Source organism: Nomascus leucogenys, chromosome 25 (assembly GCF_006542625.1).
Source record: "Nomascus leucogenys isolate Asia chromosome 25, Asia_NLE_v1, whole genome shotgun sequence".
In the NCBI taxonomy this organism is placed as follows: Eukaryota; Metazoa; Chordata; class Mammalia; order Primates; family Hylobatidae; genus Nomascus; species Nomascus leucogenys.
In genome coordinates, this window is record NC_044405.1 from 11,908,958 (window position 1) to 11,929,075 (window position 20,118).

Sequence of the window (20,118 nt, forward strand, 5' to 3'; positions counted from 1 at the left end):
TAAAAAATTAGCCAGCCGTGGTGGTGAGCACCTATTGTCCTAGCTACTCCAGAGGCTGAGGCGAAAGGATTGCTTGAGCCGAAGAGTTGGAAGCTGCAGTAAGTCATTATTGCACCACTGCACTCCAGCTTAGGCAACAGAGTGAGACTGTGTCTCTAAAAAGAAAAATAAAAAAAAGTAAGACCTGTGGAATGAGAAAGAGTCAGCTATGTTCCAGATAGGAATCATAATGTGCAAAGTCCCTGAGTTTGGAAAGAGCATGTCAACACTAACCTGAACCAACAATTGTGTAGAGAACTGGCACAGTGCTGTGGATAACAGCAAGTATGCTGTGGTCTCCCTGCCCAATTTCACGTGCCATGGTTAGATGTGTGACCTTGGAGAAGGTACTTAACCGCTCTAAAAATCAGTTTTTTCACCTGTTAAATGCAGATAACATTATAATTGTATGAGGTAACATTTGTGAAGAGCTTAAAATAGTGCTTGATACATATTAAGTGCTATGTGTTTGTTAAATTAAAAAATAATAAGCAGGAGAGTGGAAAGAAGTGTCAAGCAACTGGAGTCTGTATCCAAGGATTGCTACCAACAAGCTGTCCCATCAGCAGTAATTTTGAACAAATCTCTCATCTCTTCTGTGTCTGTTTTCTCACTTTTAAGTGTTACACAAAAATATTCCTATGCTGTCTCTAAGAGTCTATGTGATTCTTTTTTTATTGGTTTGTTCATTCTTGACTGCTGCTATGCGCATTTTATTCTTTTTTTAATTTTAATTTTTTATTATACTTTAAGTTCTGGGATACATGTGCAGAACGTGCAGGTTTGTTACATAGGTATATATGTGCCATGGTGGTTTGCTGCACCCATCAACCCGTCATCTACATTAGGTGTTTCTCCTAATGCTATCCCTCCCCTAACCCCCCACCCCCCGACAGGCCCCAGTGTGTGATGTTCCCCTCCCCGTGTCCATGTGTTCTCATTCTTATTGTGCAACCCCCACTTATGAGTGAGAATATGTGGTGTTTGGTTTTCTGTTCCTGTGTTAGTTTGCTAAGAATGATGGTTTCCAGCTTCATCCATGTCTCTGCAAAGGACATGAACTCATCCTTTTTTATGGCTGCATAGTATTCCATGGTGTGCCACATTTTCTCTATCCAGTCTATCATTGATGGGCATTTGGGTTGGTTCCAAGTCTTTGCTATTGTCAATAGTGCTGCAATAAACATATGTGTGCATGTGTCTTTAGAGTAGAATGATTTATAATCCTTTGGGTTTATACCCAGTAATGGGCTTGCTGGGTCAAATGGTATTTCTGGTTGTAGATCCTTGAGGAATCACCACACTGTCTTCCACAATGGTTGAACTAATTTATACTCCCATCAACAGTAGGAGCATCTGTTGTTTCCCGACTTTTTAATGATTGCCATTCTAACTGGCGTGAGATGGTATCTCATTGTGGTTTTGATTTGCATTTCTTCAATGACCAGTGATGATGAGCTTTTTTTCATATGTTTATTGGCCGCATAAATGTCTTCTTTTTTTATTTTTTTTATAAAAGACAGTCTTTCTCTGTCACCCAGGCTGGGTGCAATCATAACTCACTGCAGCCTCCAACTCCTGAGCTTAAATAATCCTGCTGCCTCAGTCTCCAGAGTAGCTAGGACTACAGGTTCACACCACCATGCCTGACTAATTAAAAACTTTGTGTGTGTGTGGAGGTAGCATTCCACTATGTTGCCCGGACTAGTCTTGAACTCATGGCCTCAAGCAACCCTCTTGCCTCAGCTTCCCAAAGTGTTGGGATTACAGGTGTGAGCTACTGCACCTAGCCATTTTGTTCTTAAGAAGACAGTGGACTTGCAGAAGTCTTCATCATCTGAAAGCTGGTTAGTGGTAGAGTTGAGACTAGAACCCAGGTCTCCTGCTTGCTTTCTCAAATAAATACATAATGCAAACACAGAACAGTTGAGAAGAGATGCTGGTCTATTTTATATATTAGTTGACTCCGATATTTTTAAAAGAATGAAAGTGTCTCAACCAGGGCCTTGGTAAGAAGTAGATGGCCACCCATATTGAGTAATTTGAAGAGAGTTCATGAAATGTGTGGATAGAGTGAAGGGAAACTACAGGCGGTAGTGCAGTACTCCATGACTAGCAGCAATAGGGAAGGTTTGACAGTCCTAGGTCTAAAAGGGGAAGGACAGAAGCTAAGAAATATAGCTGTTTGGAGAAGGCATCCCATGGGAATTGGACTTTTGTTTGAGAGGCACCATCCAGATAAATACTTCAAGAAAGTATTCCATCCTCACTCTCCTTTTTCTTTCTGCTCTCCTGAATGGCCTCCCCATTGGCCAAATTCAACTAGAAGCACAACTGTCAAGGGAAGTCCTTGATGCAGTCCAAGCAGTGTAGACTCCTGGGCAGAAATAGAGGGGAGGGTGTGGAGAGTGGATTTGCAAAGGCAAGGGGGATGTGTACACAGTACAAAAAAGGTTTAATGTCAATGGTCATCTTACCTTTTATTTCTATTCGACATTTTGTTCATCCAACACTTTTAGATGTCTTATGTCATGCCAGATATTTGCTCAAAAAATCATTATATAATGAAGTGACATGTGGTCCTCATTTTTATTTCTGCTGACATATTGTAAAGAACTTGTACCAATATGATGGTCAATTCACATAAAAATTAAATGAGTTCATCTAAATTGTTCAATATAATTATTCTATTAATTCATTTGAGTTTGGCAAAACAGTAGTTTCATGTAAGTACTACTTTAAGGCTACTTATGCTGTACTAGGAGAAAAGGGTTAGTCATTGAAATCATTGTATTCTGCATGTAATACAGAAGGCAGGAGCCCAGGTTGAGCTTAACTGCTCACTCTCAGCATTTAAAGGACTGAGCTCAGGGAGTGGCTCTACCAAGAGTTTCTTTGCATGAGAGACTAAGAAGTCTCTTAGGCAAGGTTTATCCTAGGGGAAGAAAGAGTTAGGATTATGTTCCCATAAAAATGTCCCAGTTTTCAGAGGGGAACATAATTGTTTTAATATAATAAAAGCACAATACCTATCACTAGAATTTGCCTAAAGATTATGAATTGACACATTTACAGTATCCAGAACTGTAAAACGGGGATAATAATAATACGTATGCCATGGGTTTGAGAAGATTAAATGTAAATTAAATGTAAATTGCTTAGAACAGTGCTTGGTGCACACACACACACACACACACACTTACTGTTATTATTATTTAAGGTAACACATTTCTGGGGATGATTCCATTGAGAATCAATGTTTTTACAGTGGTATTACTGCTTCTAAGAACGTGGATAAATGCACCATGTCTCTCCATACATACTAAATAACAATAGCACAAAAGCTGGTTGCAGTTTTATAACCCATTTTCAGCCAATTTTAGTGTTTTTGTTTCTTTTCAGAATATTCAGTAGTTTTTCAACATACCCTGGACAAATGGTAATGTGAAAACTATGGCATCTTATTTTAGTAAAATACTTTTAGTGTATCCTTTGGACATTACTTCTGAAGTCTAAATTACATTAGAATCTATTCTATGGAAATACAATTCATGAAGCAATTATTTTCTGATATTTAGTTGGTATTCTTTTTATGTGAGAAACGAGCAGCTTAATTTTAAGAATTATAAAAGTGCCTCTCCCAAAGTGGCACATTGTCTTGTTCCCACTAAGTGAGTCATTCAAGATGAGCACATTCCTCTCACGAAGGGGCACGTGTTAATACTGCACTTAAAGGCACGATTTAACTCTATATGGATTGACATGTACGTCAATTAAAAACTATGAAGCTACAGCCTTTGTTCAGTTGTCTGACTCATACTTTAGATTGTGGACTACACTTAGAATATGTTACTCACTATAAACTCACTCTAATTCTTGAAGTTCTTTTAATATTCCATCATGTCAAATATTAGTTACTTACTTAATATATTCAATCATTTTTACCATGTCCCAAATATCAGGTAGGTGCTCCCTGAGGACTACAAATATCCAAGGGACAGTCTTGGCTCTCAAAGAGCTTAGAATCTAATGGAGGAGACAGACATTTACACAAATCTATTACAAGGCTACAAGAGGGGTATTAGATTAGGTACCAAAATGGCTGGAGGTGGGAAATGATTAATTCTGATGGGAAAACTTGCCAGGGTCTTCTTCTCTGGGTATCAGCTCTTTACCTAGATCTGGAAAGATGAGGAGGGTTTCCACAGCATAAGCGAGTGTTTATCTATCCTCAGGCAAGGAGGTAAGGGAATTAGCACTGTGTGTTCAGGTGGTGGCAAGGGATGCGCAGGGTGGTCTCCAAATGCATTTTCACAGGTAAGGCAGGAGTTGAACTCTGAATGCTTTATCCCTTTGGATGGCTTTCAAGTTCCTTTCTAGTCAATAGGGAAGATCATATGCAAAATGTGTGGTAATCAAGACATTAACTGATAAGGTACAAAAATGGGGAATCAGATCGCTCGGATCTCTTTGGATTTTAGCCAGAGAAAATTATTCATCTTGCAGGCCATGGAAACAATGCAAGATATCTTATTCATTGATGAGCCATGACCAAACGAGATTCAGAAAATGATTCCCTTGCTTCTTCCTCACGCTTAGAAATGGCAGGTATGGTTCAGGCATGGTGGCTTACACCTGTAATTTCAGCACTTTGGGAGGCCAAGGCAGGGGGATTGCTTGAGGCCAGGAGTTCGAGATCAGTCTGAGCAACATAGCAAGACCCTGTCTTTACAAAAAAATGAACAAATTAGCCAGGTTTCATGGCACGCACCTGTATTCCCAGCTACTGGGGAGACTGAGGTGAGAGGATCATTTGAGCCCAGGAGTTGAGGCTGCAGTGAGCCACGACATTTCCCTGCACTCTAGCCTGACCCTGTCTCTAAAGAAAAAACAAACAACAACTAAAAAAGAAATGACAGGTGATACACACTCAAAAGCTATTCATGACGGGGTTAGAAAAAGGAGAACAGAGGCTGGGCATGGTGACTCATGTCTGTAATCCCAGCACTCTGGGAGGCCGAAGCAGTTGGATCACCTGAGGGTCAGGAGTTTGAGACCAGTCTGGCCAAGATGGTGAAACCCCGTCTCTACTAAAAATACAAAAATTAGCTGGGTGTGGTGGCTCGTGCCTGTAATCTCAGCTACTCGGGAGCCCGGGGCAGGAGAATTGCTTGAACCTGGGAGGAGGAGGTTGCAGTGAGCTGAGATCGTGGCATTGCACTCCAGCCTGGCCAACAAGAGCAAAACTCTGTAAAGAAAAAAAAAAAAAGAAAAGAAAAAAGAAAAAAGGGAGCAGAGAAGAAACAGAAATCAAAGTCTAAATTTTTTAAAAAACAATTTCTCCTTCATGCTTCCAGAGAAGGCAAATATTCCTAACACATGTTCCCACAGTTCCAAACATTTCCTTGGATTGGATGTTTATTTTTAGGGAAGGCATTCAGGATTAGCTTAGGTAACAACTTGATCCGCTGAACACTCATCTGGGAACTTGTCTTGGAATTATTTTCTTGATGAAGATTAAATATCTTGGGACAGAGTTGAAACAAAGGTTAGAACTGGGACTATTTTAAGACTCGTCCATAAAGGTATGTGGTATGTGCTGTACTTCATTCCCTGCCTAATACGATGGGCTTTAGTGCAGCTCATAAATGAAGTTCATGAGAAACACAAGCCTTGTGTGTATCTTTTCAATATTTCTTAGGAATGTAGCACTTATCTAGTTAATGTGGTCCTTGAATGCTGCCAGCTCCATTCTGCTCCTATTGGTTCAATAAAAGCAATTTGATGACAGCCAAGCATGGCTTGGGATTCTTTCAGCTGTTGAGTTGGTACTTTCTTGTTAGAGGGAAGGTATTATTTTCTACATTGCCTAAACACTAAATAATCAACTTAAGGAGAATAAGATAAAATATCTTTGCTATGGTACACCGACTACTAAGATGGCCCTCAAAGCTCTCTGCCTCTTGGTTTCCGTGTCCTTGTGTAATTCCCTCCTCTTTTATGTGAGATGAACTTAGTGTCCTGATTCTAAAGAAGAGATTATGGCAAATGTGATGGGATGTCACTTCCAATATTAGATTTCATAAGTCTGTGACTTCTGTCTTCCTAGCACTCTCTTCTACTCCATGGCTCTTCTTGCTTGCTCTGGGGGAGCAAGGTGACACATTTAAAGTTGTCCTATGGAGAGGCCCATATGCCAAGGAATTGAGGATGGTTTCTGGCCAATAGCTAGTGAGAAAATGAAGTCTCTGGCACAAAAGCCTTGGAGGGACTGAATCTCATCAATGACCATGCATGGGAGTGAGCTTGGAATCAGATACTTTCTTAGTTGTACATTGAGATGACAGCAGCCTGTGACAGTCCCTGAGCCAGAAGACCCAGCTAAGCCACCCTCAGATTCCTGATCCATAGAAACTGAGATAATACATGTTTCAAGCCACTAAGTTTTGAGTTGATTTGTTACACAGCAATGGATAATGAATGCACCTGTTTATAGAAGTGGTAAGGCTTGGGTGTGGAGCAGAAAGGAAAGAGAATATGTATATTCAGTTGCATCTATGAGACTCACCAACTCAGGTAGGATCTTTGTAACAGATGTTCTACATATACTGTTTATAATCATTGCAAACACGTGGCAAGGATGGTGTTATTCATCTATTTTGAATGAAGCTGAGGTTACGGAAATGTTGTTATTTGGCTCCGTACATGTAGTTAGAAGATGACAGAGATGAGAGGGGAAACAAAGTCTCCCTTACCCTGAAGCCTTGGTTCTGTCCCTTGCATTAGAGGGGTGTTAGAGGCCTGAGTGGGGTTAAGTAGGCTGGAAATCAGAATCACTGGTGGGTTGTTTTATAATTAATCATGTCACTTTCCTTTTCTGGAGGTCCTGACACTGTTTAAACTGAACCAACACTACACAGTACAGTTGCACTGAAGAGTTTTGCTCTTGCACAAGTTCAGCCATATCCCATGCAGCTTGGGCCCCAAATCAGAGAATAAAAACTATGCATTTCAGATAGGTTTTGATTGAGAATATGGTAGTCCTTGGATGCCTCTGTGGTGATTAACAAGGTGACCATATGACTTTGGCATTCTGGTGTTAGGTTGTTTTAATTAAGTGAAAAATTAAAACAATAGTACCCAGAGCTCCACTATTTGATGAGCTTAATATATAGTCTTATGTGTCCCAGTCCCTACCTCACCTACAACCAAAAGTTGGCAAAATGAGTTCGGTTAAACAAGGACAAGTTGGAAGTAGAGTGGATGTATGATGAGTGCTGCCTTCATTTGGTGGTGGGATCAAGATTATGAAAAAACAGAAGGGTAGCCTACAGCCCCGCACCTTAGGAAGATGTAGGTAGCCCTGCATGCTCCTGTAGTGGCTTCTGAAGCTGGGTAGGCAGCTGCAGAATTGATTAGACTCTGAGAACAGGCTGTGGCTCTGTTTCACCAGCTCTAACATCAGGTCTAAGGTCTCTCTCCTATCATCAGCCCTTCAGCTCTTGCAACAGCTTTCCTGCCCATGGCTCTGGAGAGGCCAGATAAGCCTCTCGCTGCTCATGGTTCTCATGCAAGTTATTGCCTTGCTTCCATGGGAATGGACTCTCCACACACATAAGTGAAAGACATCACAATTAGCTGACTAAGTCCATAGTTTCTCCTGGAGGAGGTGATTGGAGTGGTCTCTTTTTCAATGACTTCCTGCTATCTCACTGCGTTTTTGCATAGATTTCTCTAGAGCAGCACTACCCAATAACGTAGGTAGCCCCTAGCCACATGAGGCTATGCAGCATTTGCAATGGGGTTAGTGAGACAGATGAGGTAAATTTTTCATTTAATTTCATTTCAATTAATTTAAACTTAAATGACCATATGTAGCTGATGATTGCTGTGTTGGATAATACAGTTCTAGAGGTTGTTCTCATTATATTGTTGTTTTGTTAATTTATTTTGGGCTAATATTTATCGGACATTTTCTCTGTGCCAGGCACTGTACTTAGAATTTTGTATATATTCATCCAGTTTTTGCAGAACGCGATGAGACTGATAATATTATTTACATTTTCCAGAGCAGAAAGTCGAATCTCAGAGATGAAGTAGCCTGCTTCAAATCACACAGGCAGGAGACAGGATTCAAAATAAAGTCTGTCTGGCTCCAGCCCTGTGTTTCCTGTACAGAAGAATGAGGCAAAGTCAGCAGAAATAGAGGGTGAAAAAAAATGGACACAGACAATGAAAATATAATCTGTGTTACAATAGGTTCTTTCATTTTATTGCTTATTGCAAACACTTTGGCCACAGCAAATGTTAGTTTTTAAATAACCATAATTCAAAGCTTTCACATCCTATACTATTTTTCCCCAAGAAGCATCATCTATGGAAACAATCAGTGAACTCCAGCAGTCTATACTGGTAATGTGCACATGTATGCTATTATGACACTTAATACAAATAGTAAAAATACTCATCTATTGTAGGCTTATGGGTTTGTAAAATGCCTTAAGGGAGGCCATAAACAACTCAAAGAAGAGATGTTGTGGATTGAACTGACTTCTATTTGGGGAAAATTTGCAGAACATAGGAGGTATGCAATAAATGTTTATTGATGGTAAAGATGATAAAACCCTATTTCTGCTGATCTTTCCTTTCTATTTTCCTTAAAGAATATAAGGTATATTTGTATTCAGCATTCTCAGACTCATCACAGAAACCCCGGCACTTTGAGAGTCATAGCGGCAGTGTAATTGGGTCTGACCACATGCAGAAGAAAAATAAATTAAAGCATATGTACTATTAAAATTGTGCTGAAAACTTTATGTAAAGTCAGGGAGCCCCTCACCAGAACAGGCTGAAACTCTTGAATGCTTTGCATCCTCATATATAAGAAAATCATCAGTGCTTAAAAATCAAGGAAGTCATTCAAAACAGATTCAGCCTTTGGAACTTACTGGCAGGTAGGTTATATTTCAGTCAGATGAATATCTTTCTAATATAGGTATTTGAAAGTACTATATGCTACTTATAATAATGATATAGTAAGCTTCTTATCTGCAAATACAGGTACTATAACTTAAACCTTAAAATGCTTCGTTTGATTGTTTCGTTCAGCAAAATTCTTGGCACTGTTTTGGGATTTCACTGAGTTTTGATGATATTGGATTAAACATTTTAGATTTAATTGTAAAATGACACAAAAATCTAATCATCTATTTCCAATGTTCAATATACAATTTTTATAAATACATGAAACAATTCATATAAAAATATAAATGTTAAGGTCACTCACAGCAAAATATGGCACATTAGAATTATTTATTAAATGCTTATACATATAAAGGTAGGCACTTCATAAAATTTGCATTTTGGTAAAAGGCAACAATTTGATGTCAGTATCTTAATTGTGTCATTAACCTTTTTAAGAGAATAGATTATCAAAATTTTACAAAGGAGAAAAAAATAATAGTTTTAAGGAATTCCACAGAAGGGAATCTGAACTTCATTTCCCACTGTATTTTTGCAAGCCTGTTGTGTATCTTCATGGTCAAGTTCTGAGATTTTTGCTCCCTGACCTAAAATCCTGTGGGAATATTTTATTTCTCATCTTTTACTCGGAAGTGAAGTGTCTGCTACCTGTGGAACTTGATACAATTTTTTTTCTCCCCACAGTTGGAATAACCTTTATTCTGATCCACTATAAAGCCAGATGATTTTTAGGTGGCAGTAGCTGGCATTGAAGAGTTCTTGGCTTCAAGCGGCTGTTGAGTCTTTTTGGTCTTGTTTTAACTCCCTAATTAAATAAATAAGATCCAACTCTTTCTGTTGTATTCACTCCTGGACACATAGAAATTCACTTCACACCCACCTAAAATACGAGCAGAACTTCTGAGGCCCAATGGACCCATCTACTATTTGATTTTGTTATACAAAACATCCCTTCTGGAGTGTGTCTCTAGCAAGAGCTTCACAAAGCCATCTAGTCATTGCTCTTTCTTGTACTAAAACCAGAGTACCCATCCTGTAACTTCCATCAGGACCTCAAACAGTGCTAGGTACATAGTAAACTCTTAGGCACTCAGAATACATTTATTGATGAATGAAAGAATGAACAATCCTAGTTCTGACTTTTAAAGCTATATAGAATAAAGTTGCTTCCTTGTGTGGGCCAAATCATTCTCCCATCCTACTTAGATCTTCTCTTTTTCCAGGATCAATACTGAAACTTTCTTCACCTAGCCCTTAAACAACATGATTATCAGATATTTTGTCAATTACATTACTCTTCTCTGAATGTGCTTAGGTGGATCAGCAGATCTCTTAAAATGTGGTTCCATAGAACCAAACATTAATACTCCAGATGGGGTCAGCTTTGAGCACGGTAGAAAGCCTGTATCTCCTAGCAGGGATATTCCACCTGCCACATTATCTGACCCCAAAAAGTATTCCTTGGAGCAATTCTTTCCTGCCTGTTTCTGAGTAGAGGCATTTTATTCCAGGCAAGATCACCCATTGGCACATGTTCTGTTCTACGAGATAGATTATTTCCTTGGGTTTCCAGGATAAGGAGGAGGTGGAGAATGCTGTGCTGAACCCTGTGGGGTGGGGGAGTATGGAGGAGGCAAGTCTGCACAGTACTCCATCTCGTGGTCGTAACCGTAGGGTGGTGGTCCTGCTGAAAAAGAAGGGGAAGAGAACATCAAGGAGTTAGCAAATATTTGCATTTCTACTGTGTTGAAGCCACTGGGCTAGATAATTTGGGAAGGGACATAAATTGTGGCTGCAAAAATCTTAGTTGTATTAGGCCAAGACCACATATGTATGAAAGGGTAAGTGCTCTAAAATGTGGTATCGTGGGTAAAAGTGTTAAGAATTGGTTGTTTAGAGAAAGTTTCTTGAAAATATGATGCTGAAGGGGCAGAAAGAGAAGCTGAGGGACAATTCAGGCTGATCAAAAGCACTGAAGCAGGAGAGCCCTTCAGCTCAAGCAAAAAGTACATGAAAGAGAGAATGGGAAAAGACAATGAGTCTGGTTGTATCACCATGGTGGGCTCTGAATGCAATGTAGAATGTATAACATGTAGTTATCAGGGATTCTTTGAACATGGCAGTGAATATGCTTTGAGAAGATCACTCTCAGCAGTCAACAGAGGCAGAAGTAGATAAAAGAAAAGCTGCAACAATGTAATGGCATATATCAGGGATGATAAGGGACTCATGACAGTGAGGGGAAAACATCCTAACAGTCCTTGAGCAACCAAGTCTTTAGGTGATGACTGGGTGTGTGGAGAAAGAGGAGAAAGTGAAAGAAGGGGTTGAGGTATTGGGTACCCAGTACAGGACTCTTATAATTGGAGGGGGGTAGAACTATTACAGAAATATGAAGGAGAAGACAAAAAAGGAGGACAAATAGGTTAGGAAATGAAGATGAAAAATTTAATTTTCTGAATCTTATTTGAAAAATTTTCTTCATTTTGTTACTGTACCATATGTCAGTGTTTTAAAAAAGTTTTTAAATTTTAAATTATTTTATTTTTTTGAATTGACAAATAATAATTGTACATATTCATGGGGTACATAGTGATGTTTCGATATGCATAATGTATAATAATCAGATCAGGGTAACTGGCATACCCATCATCTCAAACATTTATCATTTCTTTATGCTGGGAACATTTAGTATCCTCCTTCTACCCATTTGAAACTATATATTATTGTTGACTAGAGTCATCCAGTGGTATAGAACACTGGAACTTATTCCTCCTATCTAGCTGTAATTTTATATCCTTTAATAAATTTCTCCCTATCCATCCCTTTTTCCTGCCCTTCCCAGCCTCTAGTATCCTCTGTTCTACCTTTTAATACACTTTATGATGACTGTACATAACCGTCTATTTTGTAGTGGTTTCAGTTCCTTTCTCTAGTGTTGAAAGTGAAGTACTCCTTGAGCTGAAATTTATCCATGTTTCCAAGAACCGAATCATTTTGCAACATCTGAGCAACTCCCTCAGCAACAAATCTGATGAATTGCCAGTAGCTCAATCATCATCAGGATCCTGATTCTGCTTGGAAACTGACATGCCTTAATTGCCTACTGTGAATGTAACTCAAATCACAAGACCAGTGTCATCACAATGCAAATAAGTGGGCATGCTTTTAATACTAGAATGGCAGAAAGGAACAGACAACATTTCAACAAACTTTTCTAAATGTCTTCTATTAGGTTGATGCAAAAGTAATTGCAGTTTTTGCCATTAAAGTAATTGCAAAAACTGAAATTGCTTTTGCAAACAAACCTTAATTTGTACTCTTTCCAATAAGAATTTGACAGTGTTCTGATAAACAGACATAGACATAATAGGGCTTCCACCGATATGCAGACAAAAACTGTTTTTGATATGGTTTGGCTCTGTGTCCCCACCCAAATGTAATGTCAAATTGTAATTCCCAATGTTGGGGGAAGGAGTTGGTGGGAGGTGATTGGATCATGGGGGTGGATTTCCCCCTTGCTTTTCTCATGATAGTTTTTGTAAGATCTGGTTGTTTCAAAGTGTGTAGCACTTCCCCCTTCTTTCTCTCTTCTGCTGGCCACGTGAAGATGTGGTTGCTTCCCCTTCACCTTCCGCCATGATTGTAAATTTCCTGCGGACTCGCCAGCCATGCTTCCTGTACAGCCAGTGGTACTGTGAGTCAGTTAAACCTCTTTTCTCCATAAATTACCCAGACTCAGGTATGTCTTTATAGCCGTGTGAGAATGGACTAATACAATTTTCTTCTGGATCTTTTTAGTTTGCCTATCTTTACCAAGAGCTTGATGATTTGAACCACTCACTGATTGCCCTGTACTTGGAGGATGTGAGGAAGCAGAATTGAGCCACTGAAGAGAAGAGGAAGACAGAGCCACAGAACTGAGTGGGATGTCCCCTGAGCACTCCTTTGCGGAGCAAAAGTCTTGCAAGTCTCTAGTGGGCTGGGCAGGCTGAGGGCGTTCAGCCGAGAACACAGCTCTGTAAATAAATCAGCGAGGATGCATACATACAGTTTCCCCAGTGCTCCCTCAGACCCTTGGAGGCTGGGCTACTCCAAGCTCTGTTTCCTGCAACAAAATGGAGTAAGTCCTGTGGAGTCTAAATACACATTCCCTCTGCATTATACCCACTCCTTGACTTCATTATATCTAGGAACACTGAGACAAAGAGATTTATAATAAACTTCATCCAAGCCAAGAATGAAAGACTGCAGACTCCATGGAAAATAGGAAGTTGCAGCAGGAAAACCATTGAACTGTTTCTTACAAGCATGTGGTTCTATGTTGTTTTTCTGCCAAAGCTTTTCCCTGCCTCCCACTTGAGGAGCATACACCAGCTGATTCTGCAGATTGACTCTACATCATTCTCTGTCATGAAGCCACGGCATGTGTTTATGCGTCTGTAACAAAGCGTTTATATTCTGCCATCTGCATAAAAACTGCTGAAGGACATTTCAGCAAGAATCCCTAGGGCTTACGCAGCTGCATGTTGAACATGAAAATCTAAGATATGACAGTGGTCTTTCATTCATATAACCTTTGAATTTTGGCAAAGTTCTGATGCAATGTTAAAGAGTGGTGTTTTGAGGACTACCCATCAAGATATAAACATGGCACATCTTTTATAATACCAGCCACTGGAAGACATTTGAAATAATATTTGTATAATTGTGGGCTGTATTATCTTTCTTTCTTGCACATAATAAAGTTTCACTGGAAATAAACTTTTCAAAGTGTCCATTTTAGAATTCCTGATTAATCCTAAGCGGTTTTGTTCTTTTTTTACAGGTCAAATCATACTTAAAAGTTGTATGTATGCAGCTGGAGATATGTGCCTTTGAAATCCTTTCATAACCAATATTCTAATCTCCTGTTTAAGTAGGGTAAATAGGCCATTTATCCTCAATGTCTGATATAGCTGTCTACAATATTAAAACATTTAGCAATGCCATGAAATTCAGAGAAGAAATGTAAAGTTTTCTACCCACTCCGGCCAATATTTCTAAAGCTAATGTGATGGGAAGATGCGTGGTGTTACCCAAACTCTTCACAATTATTTCAGAAAATTTGGAAACAGAAGAAAATCATCCATAATTTTGTCAACCCAATTTAACAAATAATATGTTTATATACTGTCTCTTGATCACTCGTGTGTAGTTGCATCCTTGCAGTCACAGAGGATGGCCTATACTTTTTCACTTTGTATTACAATGCAAGTCTTTTCTTTCTGCTGCATATTCTTCATAAGCTTTATTAATGGCTGCCTTAGTGGTTATTCCACCCACCATTCACTATTTTGAGGTTAATTTTTTATTATAATTAATGTAGTGATGAATATCTTCTTACACATAGACTTTTTAATTATTTTGTTTTTTTAGAATAAAATTCCAGGAATTAATTAGCTGGCTTAAATAACACATACCTTTTATTGCTTAGAACACATTATAAAACTACTTTCAAAAAGAATTATTTCATCTTCTAAGGGTATACAAGTACATTATCATTTAATATTTTAGTAAATTAAGTGAAAAATTTAGGTCTTTATTTTACTTGATCATTTCTTTGACAATAGCTAGGTTTGACCCGCTTTACATCTTGTCCACTGTTTGTTATTCATATTGAGTGAATTTTTTGTTGTTGTTCTGGACTGGTGATAGTTTCTAAATGAGGATCTTAATTTCAGTGAAGATATAAGTAAGATATAAAAAAGTACACAAAATTATATATCTTTTAATAAAAACTCTTTGTCAAAGTGGTTTATTATATAATTTTTACCTTACTGACATTCTGAAGTTTAAAACCTATGCACAACAAAATATATAGTTATTCATTTGAAAAATCTCTTCTGTGTTATTTCCAAGTTTAAAAATTAGTCTTCTTTTTCAGATAGTTGATACATAAGTATCCTATTTCTGAGTTTACCCATGTAAATATATATATTTAATGCTTCTCTACATCTGTTATTTTATTTGGTATATTTTTGCATCAAAGTTTAGTTTTTCTAAGTTTTAAATTTTGGTTAGGCCAAATTATCTAAGTGTGGCTTATTAAATAATCCTCAATTTTTATATCCTTTTGCTATGTCTCCTTTACAGTATATAAAATTCTAATATACCTGTTCTATTCCAATGACCAAGGTATATCTTTTTGTAGCAGACACAGCTCAATTTAATTATTACTGATTTTAAATAGTTTTGATAGCTGGTAGAACTGATGAATCTCATGCTTTATATTTAAAGACAATTTCTTATTGCAAACCTTCTCATCTACTCTCCCCCAAACCCCACTACTCACAATTTTCGTTAACCCCACCCAGAACAGAGGGTTTAAATAAAGGCCCACAAAGCTCCTGGCAAGACCTCCATTATCCCCATCCCCAGCCACATAAACTCAATACTGCCCATTTATCCTCTACAATGGCCTAACAGGCAAAGATATAGTATAACCTATTGTTCCCCTTCCACTCACATAGCATCAAGACAAATTCCATCAAGCCTCACATCCCTCTGTCACCATGAGAAAGACAGGTTTCGTTATTATAGACCTTTAATTCTGGAAGGCTTTGCACATCAATTTTTTAATTTTCCCAAAGTTCCCCACCCCCTTCACTGTGCTCAGTGGAACACAGTCTGTCACCTCACCCTCTTTCCCTGCCTCCACCATGCAACTCCTGCTTTCAGAATGAAAGTTCTCTTCTGACCCTGTCTGTTTTCTCGAGAAATGAGATCTGTTGAGAAATCACCTGCTGAGAAAGAGAAGGCTGAGGGGATTTTTGAGTTTTGAGATGAAAGAAGAATGCATGAGACGGTTAACTCAGGAAGTGGAAAGGAACATTCACATCACCTTTTTACTCTAATTAAAATCTGATTTTCCAGGAGAGGATGGCTTCCCCAGCAGCACTACCAAAGCACAGCTATTCTTTTTCTTCCACATCCTACCACCTATAGGGCCAGGAGGTGCTCAGACTGCTCATAATCTTCATAGCCACTTTTCAAGCTATTACCTATTCTTACCCTTTAAAACCTTTTATGCCATGTTGGTTTTGTTTGTTTGTTTGTTTGTTTGTTTTGAGATGGAGTCTTGCTCTGTTGCCCAGGCTGGAGTGCAATGGTGCGATCTTGGCTCACTGCAACCTCCACCTCCCCGGTGCAAGTGATTCTCCTGCCTCAGCCTCTCGAGTAGCTGGGACTACAGGCCTACAGGCACCCGCCACCATGCCCGGCTAATTTTTGTATTTTTAGTAGAGACGGGGTTTCAACATGTTGGTCAGGCTGGTCTCGAACTTCTGACCTCATGATCCTCCCACCTTGGCCTTCCAAAGTGCTGGGATTACAGGCGTGAGCCACCATGCCCAGCCTACCATGTGTTCTTTTCTAGCACATATGCCATGAAAAAAGAAGCATATCCCATGCCTTTTTTTTTATTTTTATTTTTTTACGGAGTAGGTGCCTTGCTATTTTGCCCAAGCGAGGATCAAACTTGAGATCTTCTTGCCTTAGCCTCAGTAGTAGCTGGGGTGATCTTATACTACCTTCTACTCCTTCTTGTTATCAATATCTGTGGTCTGCCCTATCCCAAACTTTCATTCACTGAAGACTTAACATCTGGCCCATGGTCTCTCTTTCCTCCACAACTTCTCTTATCATTCTTGTGATTTCAACATCCACCTAACCCTGCCTCTCAAGTCCCTTGACTATTTTTCCTTCAAAAGTCTCTTCACCCTTGTTGTTGGCAATAATAGTGCTATTTTGTAAATCTTAATTATAAATGTGACCACCACCCTTTAGTATCTTTCTAGAATACTCATTCCACTGCATCTTGGACCTCACCTGGATTTCCAATTTACTAATGGTAGTTTTAAAGGAATTCAAACTGATGTCACCTCTTTCCTGTCATGGTGTCCTTTGTTATTCAGCATTGATTTATGGGCCATCACTAAAATTACTCTTTTGCACCTATTGTCAATGTTCTTATCTCTTTCTCCATTGCCTGGCAGAACCCCAACCCTTATTAAACCCAACACTTTGGTTATCCTGGATCAATATCTAGGAGCTTAATGTGACTAGAGAAAAATGCACAATCATGCTGAATGATTTCACTTTGAGTAAATGACCATTTTCATAAGTGTTGTGGCCTTTGGCCTTGCTCAGAAGCTATACATTTCTTTAGACATTTCACACTCTTCATTTTCTGAGATTCCCGTTTCATGCTTTTTTTTCTTAACCTCAAATACCTCCTCAGTTTTCTTCACTCTCAGCAGAAGACTTGCTTCTTATTTCACTGAGAAAATTGGCACGAGCAAAAGAGAACATCCTTTGACCACCAAGTCTACAACTCACTGAAACTGTGTTTATGTACTTATTGCCTTACATGTGCTGTACATAAATTGTCTCTGATCGTGCTGTACATAATGAATTGTCTCTGATCCCATCAAAGGCTAGCCCCTATACTTGTGTACCGAATTTCTTTCTTCCTCAGACTTAAGGACACTGATTTCCAACAATCCCTTCTATCTTCTGTATTCATCAGTTTCCCCCTTTATGTTTACCATCAGTGTACTAGCAAAATACAAGGCACTACCATCTGGATTTCTCAATAAGAAAAACAACAACAACAACAACAACAAAAACAACACCTCTTGACTTCATGTCCATCTCAGTTTTCTCTACCCATTTTATAGCAAAATTTTGTACTTGCTGGCTCTACTTCATCATACCCATAAATTTTGTCTGTAGCATTAATTCTCTAACCACAGTTAATATGACATCAAAGAAGGTTTTCTCAGTTCATGTTTGAATCCTCTGATTCAAAGAGGACGTCTGTTCATTCTACCCAATATGGCAAAAATGAAAAACTTTTGGAAGGTCACTGTCCAACATAGGGTCAGGTGTGACAGCTGAATGACACTGTTTTCACCTCGTGTAGAGTAATAATGTTCACTCTAGGGCTCCCCACTGTACACTTTCACCTCTGCCAAATTATGCTCTCTGCATTTATCTGATCTGTGGGCTGTAGGACTATACAATAAGCTGGGTTGTTATCTCAATTATCATAGGGTTAATTAATTAGTGTGGGTAAAAGCATTTTGTGTTTCCATAGATGAAAGATTTTGGAAAGTATTCAATACCATTATGTGTTGTTTCCTGAACCTTTAAGTAAAATCTTAATTAGCGACTTTGAGAAGGAAATGAGAAGTAATCATGCACATTATGTTTTCAAAGACAGAGTCTTGTTTGCAGTAAAAATGTTTTCAGCATGAGGTTCATTATGTTTCTTCCATTATTCAGTTCTGAGAACAATGCATTTAATAAAAATGCAACGCATTCCTGTGACCTGAAAGTATAAATGATGCTACTATCAAGTTTTAAAAACATGTTTCCATCTGCTAACTGAAATTTCAAACCCAAGAAAACATGTGACCTTACGTTACTATCGTGACATTTAGTATCTTCTCACTTTATTCAAAGTTCGAATTTACAGAAGGGTAAAATAAAATATTGAACATTTTATAAAAATATTTAAACATTACTTTCAATTAAACTTTTTTGATCAAGCTAATGAGTATCTAGAACGTTATCTGCAAAGCAATTCTTCATGCCTTCTCTACAATTAATGTCTTTGCTTGACTTTCTTCTGTTTTTCTCTTGGGTTATGGTTTGACCAAGGGAAAAAAATTGAGAGGTATAAATAATAATAAAAATAATTCCATCTATGTTTTCCCTTATATTCCAACATCTTTACAGACCAATATTCTTGCAAGTTGGGAATATTTGAAATTGCATGTTACTTTTGTAGTGAGTACATTCCACGGTGAAACTTAAAGTCAATTCCCTAGGGTATTGATATATGATTAATTCAGGTCTTTTCATGAGTTGTGTTCATCATTCATTCAGCTGAGTGCCCATTATGTACCAGGCCTGGTCTTACATGCTTGGAATAGAGTGTTGAACAAAATAGACCAAGATCTCTGCCTCATGGAGTTCATATTCTAGGAAGAGGAGATGAACAATAAACAATCAACATAATGATTAGCTAAACTATACGATACCTTAGAAGATTAAAAGCACTCTGGATAAAAAGCAGAGCAGCACAAAGAGAATTGGGATGCTGTCAGAAGGGACACACTACACTCTTAAATAGGGTGATCAGGGCAGACTTCATTCAGGAGGTGACCTTTGATTAAAGACTTAAATGAAGTGAGGGAGTCAGTATTCTAGGCAAAGCCCTATGGTGGAAATGTGGCCTTGTGAGTTCATGGAACAGCAAGGGAAAAAATGTGACTGGAGGCAGAGTGGCCAGGGAGAGAGTAGAAAAAAAGGAGCCCTGGGAAATAAAAAGAGCAGCCAATTTATGCAGTACCTTGAAGGCCTCAGTGAAGAATCTGCCTTTTACTTTGGATAAAATGAAGAACTACATGCTTTAGTGCCTTCTCTGTGGGAAATGGGGAACCACTGGAAGATTTCGAGCGCAGGAGTAATACGATCTGACATCTACTTTAAAAGGTTCACTCTGGCTACTGGGTTGAGAATAGACCCCAGGGGGCAAAGGGTGGATGCTGGGAGACCAGCCAGGATGTTATTAGAGTAAAGGAAGTGAGAGCTGATGAAGTTCTCCCACTGGGGGAGTAACAATATCTACTTCTCACTGTGAGAAGTAGTCCAAATACTGTATATATTTTGAAGGTAGAGCCAAGAAGTTTTCCTGGTAGAGTGCATGGTTTCTGGCCTGAGCAACTAGGATAGAGATGCCATCAAGAGAAATGGTAAAGGCTGTGAGTGGAGAGGGGTCTTGGGAGAAATCCAAAACTTGGATCAGAAATCCAAGTTTAGACATGTCAAATTTGGGATATTTATGAGACACTCAAGTGGAGATGTTCAACAGGCACTGGGATAAAATGAATTGGTTTGGACTGGAGATACATGGGAGGCATTAGCATATGAATGGCACTTACTACTCTGAGGTTGTAATACTCTTAATACAAGCAAAGAAGTAAGTGTAGATACAATATGGAAGAAAAGACAAGACTGAGCCTTCAGGTACTCCAGTATGAAAATATT

The 20,118-nt window shown here is 38.7% G+C and overlaps 1 protein-coding gene across 1 annotated transcript in view; it reads right to left on the bottom strand.

Annotated features, from left to right (window-relative positions):
- Nucleotides 1–8,278: 8,278 nt before the first annotated feature.
- Nucleotides 8,279–20,118, bottom strand: part of CYYR1 (cysteine and tyrosine rich 1) — a 100,828-nt gene continuing 88,988 nt past the window's right edge. The window contains 1 exon segment of the mRNA XM_030806294.1: nt 8,279–10,708. Within this exon segment, the coding sequence (XP_030662154.1) occupies nt 10,575–10,708 (134 nt within the window). The 3' untranslated portion in view covers nt 8,279–10,574.